General features: G+C 44.0%; 1 protein-coding gene across 1 annotated transcript in view; it reads left to right on the top strand.

Moving 5' to 3' along the window:
• Window positions 1-9,970, top strand: part of POLR1B (RNA polymerase I subunit B) — a 30,350-nt gene that overhangs the window by 7,144 nt on the left and 13,236 nt on the right. Inside the window, exons 5-10 of the mRNA XM_080814309.1 lie at window positions 724-860; window positions 1,759-1,982; window positions 2,982-3,153; window positions 6,389-6,560; window positions 7,978-8,259; window positions 8,991-9,124. Of these exons, the coding sequence (XP_080670435.1) occupies window positions 724-860; window positions 1,759-1,982; window positions 2,982-3,153; window positions 6,389-6,560; window positions 7,978-8,259; window positions 8,991-9,124 (1,121 nt within the window). The remainder of the gene's footprint in view (window positions 1-723; window positions 861-1,758; window positions 1,983-2,981; window positions 3,154-6,388; window positions 6,561-7,977; window positions 8,260-8,990; window positions 9,125-9,970) is intronic.

Here is a 9,970-nt window from a genome sequence, read left to right as displayed (position 1 = left end):
TTACTGGATCTAGAATAACAGCATCTCCGCAAGTCACAATGTCTAGTCATTTATCCTTTTGCATCACTGATGCAGAATGTCTCAGCGATCTTTGTTTAACGCAAACAAACTTAAAACCTAAAATTCTGCTTTTCTTCATTTGAACTCTTCGATCAAGCCATCATCTCTTGACTGGATTGCACAGGGTATGAGGGATATAAAGTGCTGTGTGATCAGGCTCTGCAGGGTGCCAGTGATATAACGTGTTATAAGACACGGACCTGCTCTGGAAGGAAACTTTGGAGTTGGATTAAATTTCTGTAGCTTCGGTTACTAAGAGGTTTTCAACCAGGGAGGTTTTGCACCCTAGCGGACATTTGGCAAGGTCTGGAGACGTTTTTGGTTGCCAGTCTTTGCTAACCTTGGTGATTTGGCTCTATTTTTAAGAGGGTAAATAGGGCGCCTGGGTGGCTCAGTGGGTTAAGCCTCTGCCTTCGGCTCAGATCATGATCTCAGGGTCCTGGGATTGATCCCTGCATCGGGCTCTCTGCTCAGTGGGGAGCCTGCTTCCCCTCCTCTCTCTGCCTGCTGCTCTGCCTACTTGTGGTCTCTTTCTCTCTGTCAAATAAATAAATAAAATCTTAAAAAATTTTTATTTAAGAGGGTAAACATTATTCAGAAGAAAAAACGACGGAAGCAGTTACGATATTACTGAGTTTTTGACTTCTTGCTTTGTTTCAATAGGAGTCTCAATGCACTGTGTGAGGGAGGAACATTCCGCAGTCAATATGAACCTTCACTACTTGGAAAATGGCACGGTTATGTTGAACTTTATTTATCGGAAAGAACTATTTTTTCTTCCTTTGGGATTTGCACTTAAGGTGTGACTTCATGAATATATTTCTTTTGCTATGAAGACCTTCACTGGGTGGGTCACGTTCTGTGCAGAATGGATGGATAGGGTCTCCTCAGCGGTGTTCATGCTGTACCAGCTGTGCACTGCTCCATAACAAATTCCCCAAAACTCGGTGGCTTAAACCATCCGTAACCACTTCCTTCTTACTATTTCTGTGGCCGGGAGTTTGGAACTGCTGGGACTGGGGGCACATCTGCCTTGGGATGTCAGGAGATTGCAGTGAGATGTCAGTATGAGCTGTGGTCATTTAGAAGGCTTGACCAGGGGCCAGAGGGTCCACGTCCAGGGTGGTCGCTCACGGCTGGCCCATCATTACGGCTATTGGTGGGAGGTCCCAGTTCCTCTGCAGGGGCCTTTGGACAGGCTGCTTGAGTTGGCTGTCTTCCCCGAGAGGGCTAGCCAAGAGAGCAAGGCTGTACCTGCAGTCTCTTCTATGACCTGTCCTTGAGAGTCACACGTCCACTTTTCCACTGTATGGTCTTGGTCACACGGGCCAGTGCTGACTTAGTTTGGAGGAGGCTGCATAAGCCTGTGGAATACCAGAAGGCAAGGCTCACTGGGGCTATCTTGCCGTCTTATCATACAGCCTCTAATGATAGCCCTACCTACCATATCTAGAATAACAGCATCTCAGCAAGTCACAATGTCTAGGCATTTATTCTTTTGCGTTACAGAATGTCTTAGCGATCTCCGTTTAACGCCGAAACAAACTTAAAATCTTATCTTGGAGAGTTCATTTCGATTCACTGATAGTGGAGTGCTAATTTTTCTTGGATATTAGAGAAACAGAGAATTGTTACCGAACTGGTAAAATGGTTTAGTTATATGAGTAATTCAAAAGAAAACCTTTTTTTTTTTTCTAGGCGCTTGTCAGCTTCTCCGATTATCAGATTTTTCAGGAGCTCATGAAAGGCAAAGAGGAGGACTCTTTCTTTAGGAACTCCGTTTCTCAGATGTTAAGGATCGTCATGGAAGAGGGTTGTTCCACACAAAAGCAGGTTCTTAACTATCTAGGTGAACGCTTCAGAGTCAAGCTCAGTCTTCCTGACTGGTGTCCAAATGAACAAGCTGCAGAGTTTCTGTTTAAGTATGTGTGGTTTTGCTTAAACTGTGGTTTTGTTTGTTTTTTTTTTTTCATGGGGCGGAAGGTGACATTGGTTCTTTTTATTGGTTGTAGTTAGTGCTAGTGAATTATCTGGGACTCAGAATGGACCTGCGGGTAGGATTCTGGTCTAAGGAAGTAGGGGCTGGCCCTGTGTTTCCATGGCCATCCTCACCTTTTCCTTTTATGGTAGTTTCATTTTATTTTATTGTACTTGTACACTTTTACTTTGAAACAACTTTGGACTTCTGGAATCGCTGCAAAAGTAGTATGGTGGACACTTCCATTCGCTAGTCGGTATCATTTTGACTACATTTGCTTTTGTAATTTCTCTACATGTGACAAACATGTTTCTTTGTGCAACATTTGAAAGTTGTAGGCAGGGCATCCCTTTCTTTCCCCAAGGCAGGGACTCTGGGTTCTGTAACCACTGTCTAGTTCTTAGCACCATCCAGTATGTAGCCACAAGACCCATCAGGAGCCCTTGAATGGCCAGTGCAACTGAGAAACTGAATTCTTAAGTTTATTTAATAATTTTAATTAATTTGGGGCACCGGGGTGGCTCAGTGGGTTAAAGCCTCTGCCTTCAGCTCAGGTCATGATCTCAAGGTCCTGGGATCGAGCGCCACATCGGGCTCTCTGCTCAGCAGGGAATCTGCTTCCCCCTCTATCTCTGCCTGCCTCTCTGCCTACTTATGATCTCTGTTTATCAAATAAATAAATAAAATTGTTTAAAAAATAATTTTAATTAATTTAAATGTAAATGGCCACATGGTGCTTGTCACGCCGTGTTGTCCAGCACAGCTCTAGACCTTGTGATGATGTGCTGTCCTTTTGCTTATGTTGCCAGTGAAGATGAAAAGCAGTTTTTTGAAAACGAGTAAGCTCTTCTAGGTAAAGAGGAATCAGGCCCCTTGGTGGGTAGATCATGAAGTACTAGTAGCAGCAAAATGGTTTTTTAAGCTTTGCTTTCTCTTTTGACAGCCAGTGCATCTGTATCCACCTGAAATCCAATACGGAAAAGTTTTATATGCTTTGTCTCATGACCCGGAAGCTCTTTGCATTAGCCAAAGGAGAGTGCATGGAGGACAATCCTGATAGTTTAGTGAATCAGGAAGTCCTGACACCTGGTCAACTCTTCCTCATGTTTCTGAAGGTAAGCGCCTGCTGCTCTCGCCCCGGCCAGCTGCCCTTCTCGTGGAATGGTGTGGCAGTTTCCGGCAGCATTGTTTCCTGTGTGGTTATGATTTATAGTTTGGGTGTTTTACATAGTCCGCCTTTTCTTTTTGTGTGTTTGCTGAGCAGTAAGGGACTTGATCAAAGATCTTAGTTTATACTGAATTCAGAAATGTCCTTCATGGGGTGCCTGGGTGGCTCAGTGGGTTAAGACTCTGCCTTCGGCTCAGGTCATGGTCTCAGGGTCCTGGGATCGAGTCTCGCATCGGGCTCTCTGCTCAGTGGGGAGCCTGCTTCCCTGCTCTCTCTCTGCCTTTTCTGCCTGCCTCTCTGCCTACTTGTGATCTCTTTCTCTGTGTCAAATAAATAAATAAAATCTTAAAAAAAAAGTCCTTCATGTTTCTTAGTGGCTAAGTGAAGACAACAGCAGATCTTGGTTGTAACATTAATGACCCCGTGTGACTGGCCTAACCATGTGTCATTTCCTTTTGCACCAGTTTTGTTTTAAGCTTCTAAACCTCTGAACGTGGGACACAGTAAGAATCTTCAGGAGGGTACACAACAGTGACCTAATCTGAATCACAGCATTGCATTGGCCATTTCACTGAGTGTTGATGCAGAGATTGAAGTGTCTGTCATTTCTGTGCTTGGTTCTGAGGGCTTCTCAACCGTGAGGGAGTGAGAGTGAGTGCTGGGCTGCCCTTGCTGAACTTGAGAACAGATCAGATGGGCGCCACGCCTCACCTTCTGTGACGTCTCCCTTCCCTGCCCTCGGCACCGTCTGCTCAGCCTCTTACGCCTCAACCTTTCAGTGGAAAGACTGGTGAACCCCCCAGGAAGGCTTCTGAGAGGCCTCTCTGGCTTCTCTTGCTCTGTCGTGTGCAGCCTTTACATATAAGTCCCCGGTCACCTGGGGACTTGCATCCAGTCCGAAAAGTGCGAGAACCTAAAAAAACGTAATTTGGCAGGAAAAACTGACCTGCAGTGTGGGGGGCTATTTATAATTTTTATATTTTTAATATTCTTATTTATATTTATATATTTATATATTTTATATAAATATATATATTTTATATTTATGTTTATATCTTATATTTTATATTTGTATTTTATATTTATATTATATATTTATATTTATTTATATTTATATTATAAAAATATATTACTTATATTTTAAATATTTATAATATTTTATATTTTATAATTTCTACTTAGTATGACAGTTTGTATGTTTCACTGTAGAACTGTGTTTGAGGGGTGCCTGGGTGGCTCAGTGGGTTAAAGCCTCTGCCTTCAGCTCAGGTCATCATCCCAGGGTCCTGGGATCGAGCCCAGCATCGGGCTCTCTGCTCCGTGGAGAGCCTTCTTCCTCCTCTCTCTGCCTGCCTCCCTGTCTACTTGTGATCTCTCTCTCTCTGTCAAATAAAATAAACAAAATCTTTAAAAAAAAAAAAAAAAGAACTGTTTGATTACAAGCCAGTGCCTCAGTCTTCATCAGAGGTGTTAGGTTTGTGCACCTGCTACCTTTCTAGAGTCTGGAAAATTCTTTTTTTTTTTTTTTTTTTAAGATTTTATTTATTTATTTGACAGAGATCACAAGTAGGCAGAGAGGCAGGCACAGAGAGAGGGAAGCAGGCTCCCTGCTGAGCAGAGAGCCCGATGCGGGGCTTGATCCCAGGACCCTGAGATCATGACCTGAGCCGAAGGCAGAGGCTTAACCCACTGAGCCACCCAGGTGCCCCTAGAGTCTGGAAAATTCTTAATACTGAAATACATTTGGCCCAAGTGGTCCTGTGATGCACTGCTTCTTAAGGAAAAGTTTGTTGTGAGGCTTAAGTAAATATGCCAAGGGCCAGCATACAGTACGTGCCCAAGAAATGCTGCTTGCTCACTTAGCAAGTTAACGACAAAGTGACAGGAGGCAGACATGTGACTAGGGAGCAAGGTTAGCTCCTCATTCCCCCAGTCTCTTCCTGTCTTGGGTTACAGAGCTGCTCCCCATGTCTCTTGATCCCTGCTTGCCTGACTTTCTCTTCTCTTTTCTTTCTTTTCTGTCTTATTTTCCATTGTGTTTCAGATTTCTGGGAGAAGAAAGAGTCAGTCTTTCCTCCTAGTTTGTCAGCCATCTTGTATTTTGGGTGTCATTTGGAGACTGACCTCCTTTTAGTTGTTCTAATTGGTAGGACAACGGGCTGGTGCTTGGTCTCAAAGCTTTGTTTTTGTTGTCTGTTTCTGCCTGTCGAAGCTGTTCTGACTGCTTGATAAAAGCCCTTTTTTTTGGTTGTTTAAATATTTTATTTATTTATTTGACAGAGACACAGCGAGAGAGGGAACACAAGCAGGGGGAGTGGGAGAGGGAGAAGCAGGCTTCCCGCTAAGCAGGGAGCCCGATGTGGGGCTTGATCCCAGGACCCTGGGATCATGACCTGAGCTGAAGGCAGACACTTAATGACTGAGTCACCCAGGTGCCTCTGATAAGAGCATCTTTTTTTCTTTTTTTTTAAGTTTTTAAAAAAATTTTATTTATTTGACTGAGCCACCCAGGCACCCCTGATAAGAGCATCTTAATGAAAACACTCTAACGCCAGAGCAAACCACTAGTGTTCGAGCGTGTTGACTGGGAGCAGTTTTGCCCCACTCCAGGGGACATTTTACAGTGCCCAGAGACAGTTTTGATTGTCACGGCTTGGGGGATGCTACAGGCATCCAGTGGGTTAGGGCCAGGGATGCTGCTGGACATCCTACATGCATGCTGGGCCCCTCACCATGAAGAACTATCCAGCCAAAATGTCAGTAGAGCCAAGGTGGAGAAACTCTCGTCTACAGGCGTTTGTAGATTCTATCTTAAAAATGCCTGACCTAGGGGTGCCTGGGTGGCTCAGTGGGTTAAGCCTCTGCCTTCAGCTCAGATCATGGTCTCAGGGTCCTGGGATCAAGCCCCATATCAGGCTCTCTGCTTAGCAGGGAGCCTGCTTCCCCCTCTCTCTCTCTGCCTGTGATTGTGATTTCTCTCTCTCTCTGTCAAATAAATTCATAAAATCTTAAAAAAAAAAATGCCTGACCTATAATAGTGCATGGTTTTCAGGTTTATAGGCCAGACATTTTCCATGTCAAATGTATAAATTAGTGGGCCTTTGTTGCAAACGTACATATTTACATGGGAGTAAATACAAAACGTGAATAATTTGAATATAATGGCTTAAATTTTATTTCAGGAAAAAATGGAATCTTGGTTGGTATCTATTAAAATAGCTCTAGATAAGAGGGCTCAGAAGACGAATGTGTCCATAAACACTGAAAATTTGATGAAGATTTTTAATCTGGGAACAGACCTTACAAAGCCATTTGAGTATCTTCTTGCTACTGGAAATCTGCGTTCTAAAACAGGTAAAACGAAATGGATTGGCTTTGTTTGAGTTACACTGCGTTTGCTCAGTGTAGATTTATATATTGCTAAGAGAGGTTCTCTTTGAAAGTGAACTTGTCCCTTTCAGTAAAGACCAATTTCATGTTGTAAATTTGACAAGTGTGTTTCGGTCTGAAGGACTCGAGACAAGGCATCCATGGAGCTCAAATCTACTTCTTGTTGTCACGTGCATCTCTGTGGCTCTTTCCAGAATACTAAAGACAACGTCGATCTGTGAGGAGCAGTCACCGGGACAGATAGTCTGGGAGGGTTGTAGATGTGTTCCTGTCCCTAAACCAGGTGCTTTAGAAAGGCCTGGAAGACTTATCTGGTCATTGAGAGCCCAGAAATCTGCTGGTTTTTTTTTTTTGTTTTTTTTTTTCCCAAACAGATGGTACTAATGCAGATTCTTTTTTTTTTTTTTTTAAAGATTTTATTTATTTATTTATTTGACAGACAGAGATCACAAGTAGGCAGAGAGGCAGGCAGAGAGAGAGAGAGGGAAGCAGGGTCTCCGCTGAGCAGAGAGCCTGATGTGGGGCTCGATCCCAGGACCCCAAGATCATGACCTGAGCCGAAGGCAGAGGCTTTAACCCGCTGAGCCACTCAGGCACCCCCAGTGCAGATTGTTCTTAAGGATAACAACTTCTTACACATTCTCCTGGCCTCGCTGATAAGTCCCATTTAGTTACTTGCTGTTTCATATTCATTTTTTTTTTTAAAGATTTTGTTTATTTGACAGACAGAGATCACAGGTAGGCAGAGAGGCAGCCAGAGAGAGAGGAAGGGAAGCAGGCTCCCCGCTGAGCAGAGAGCCTGATGCGGGGGCTCGATCCTAGGACCCTGGGATCATGACCTGAGCCAAAGGCAGAGGCTTTAACCCACTGAGCCACCCAGGCGCCCCTGTTTCATATTCATTTAACATTTCTCCCTAAGGAGGTAGTAGTAGAGGAGAGAGAGAACTGGGAGACTGATATAATTTGGATGTCTGGGGGGTTTTACTGCCTTTTTTTGTAAACTCTTCCCACTCAGGAGAGCTAATAAACTTTATAATAACTCACTCTGTAATTTATAGCGTGCCCTGAGGTGCTTGTCCTCAGAGCCTCAAATCAAGAGACTTGTGTTTTTATTTTTATTTTAATTTTTTTTTAAAGATTTTTTTTTGTTATTTGACAGACAGAGATCACAAGTAGGCAGAGAGGCAGGCAGAGAGAGAGGAAGGGAAGCAGGAATCAGGCTCCTCACTGAGCAGAGAGCCTGATGCGGGGCCTGATCCCAGGACCCTGGGATCATGACCTGAGCCGAAGGCAGAGGCTTTAACCCACTGAGCCACCCAAGTGCCCCAAGACTTGTGTCTTTAAGTTGAGCCTGTTTCTGAACGATTTTTGTTTTATGAAGGTCTTGGCTTCCTGCAAGATTCTGGCCTTTGTGTTGTGGCTGATAAGCTGAACTTCGTACGCTATCTCTCCCATTTCCGCTGTGTGCACAGAGGGGCCGATTTTGCCAAGATGAGGACCACCACGGTACGCAGGCTGCTGCCGGAGTCCTGGGGCTTCCTGTGTCCCGTGCACACCCCAGATGGGGAGCCCTGCGGCCTCATGAACCACTTGACTGCTGTGTGCGAGGTCGTCACACAGTTTGTGTACACGGCGTCTGTTCCTGCTCTGCTGTGCAGCTTGGGTATGTGGGGTGCGGCCAGAAGCCGTCTTGTTTGACTGTGTGGGTTTTAACAAGTGCAAACTATTAAGGTTTGCTTCTTTGGAGGCTGAGCAGAGAATTCCTGTAAGAATTGTTTCCTCTTCAGTGCTGGAGTTGGTCTGGTCTCTTGGCTCTTCTATAGGTCAGGTACATTTTTGTTTGCTTTAAATGAGCGAAGGAAGAATTAAATATGGTTTTGTTCTTACACACACGTGCACACACACACACCCCTCCCCAACCCCCAACCAAAAAAGATGTCAAAGCATTTGAAATAAAGCAGCATTCAGCATTGAATATCAGAAATAACGTTTTGGGTCACTCTGTGCATCTGGTGGCTTGACCACTGCATCTCTAAGTAGGGAACCGTGTCATTTTGCAGGAAGACAGTTGAAAAGGAGTAATCTAGTCCTTTAGATCAAAATATAGAAGGTATACAGTGGAAAAACTGTTTAGATCAAAATATAGAAGGTATACAGTGGAAAAACTCTCTTACACCCTTGTCCCCCAACTGCTCTCCCCCGCAGAGTCGCTAGTTGCTCATGTGTCCTTGCTGCAATGACTTAGAAACACTAAAGCAATAAAAAAATGTGGTTTAGAGACAAGATAACTAGCTGTCTAAAATGACGAAGCAGTTGCTGAGCCCATCTGGAGGGAATTCTGGCTGTAGGATAAAAGCATTCTGACATGAGCATTCTGTGTGTTTGTTTCACCAGGGGTCACTCCAGTTGACGGAACTCCACACCGACCATACAGCGAGTGCTATCCTGTCCTGCTGGATGGCGTCATGCTCGGCTGGGTGGATAAGGAACTTGCTCCTAGCATTGCAGATTCGCTCCGACATTTTAAGGTGATCTTGCCTCTTGGTGAATTATTCTGTGTCTTGATCTTCATTGTCAGTCCTTTTTTCGTTGTTGAGGTAGCCGCAGGACTCTCCGGAGTGGTCAGAGGGTCTGGAGGTCAGAAGCTAATTCCTAAAATGCCTGGGTGGCTCAGTGGGTTAAGCCTTTGCCTTAGGCTCCGGTCATGATCTCAGGGTCCTGGGATTGAGTCCCGCATCGGGCTCTGCTCGGCGGGGAGCCTGCTTCCCCTCTCTCTCTGCCTACTTGTGATCTCTCTCTCTCTCTGTGTCAAATAAATAAATAAAAATCTTAAAAAAAAAAAAAAAAAGATACAAAGGTGCCCGTACATCCCCTGTAGTGGCAAAGTCTTGTCTTGTGCTGGCCTCGTGGGTTGGGGTCAGTGACAGATACTTTGACCTGAAAGCATTTTTTTTTGGTGTTTCCTTGAGGCCCTACTCTAACAAATTTTAACTTTTTTTGTTTTATAAATACTAGTGGCCTATAGGGGCCTCAAAATAGCTTCTTTGTATTTCAAGTAATATTAAAGATAGGCAAGATACAAGTCATGTCCTGTTGGCTTCTGGATCTTGAAAGTATATTTTTAAAAAATCAAATAGAATGACATCTTTTAACTAATTTACTTGGAATGTTCCTAACGAGAGCCTTGTTATGAGATGACGAGCATTGAGGAATTGTTCTTTGGCAACAAGATAAATTGTAGTTCATGCTCTGGTCTATTTGGTTGAGTTATGGTTTTTTAGTTTTTAAAATCATCTTACTTTGGTATAATTGTAAACGTAAAGATGTTTAACAGCACGAAGAGCTCCCATGTACCTATTCCCCGGATCCACCAA

Source organism: Martes martes, assembly GCF_963455335.1.
Source record: "Martes martes genome assembly, chromosome: 9".
In the NCBI taxonomy this organism is placed as follows: domain Eukaryota; kingdom Metazoa; phylum Chordata; class Mammalia; order Carnivora; family Mustelidae; genus Martes; species Martes martes.
Note: the sequence above shows the minus strand (reverse complement) of the source record. Positions and strands in the feature narration are given on the sequence as shown.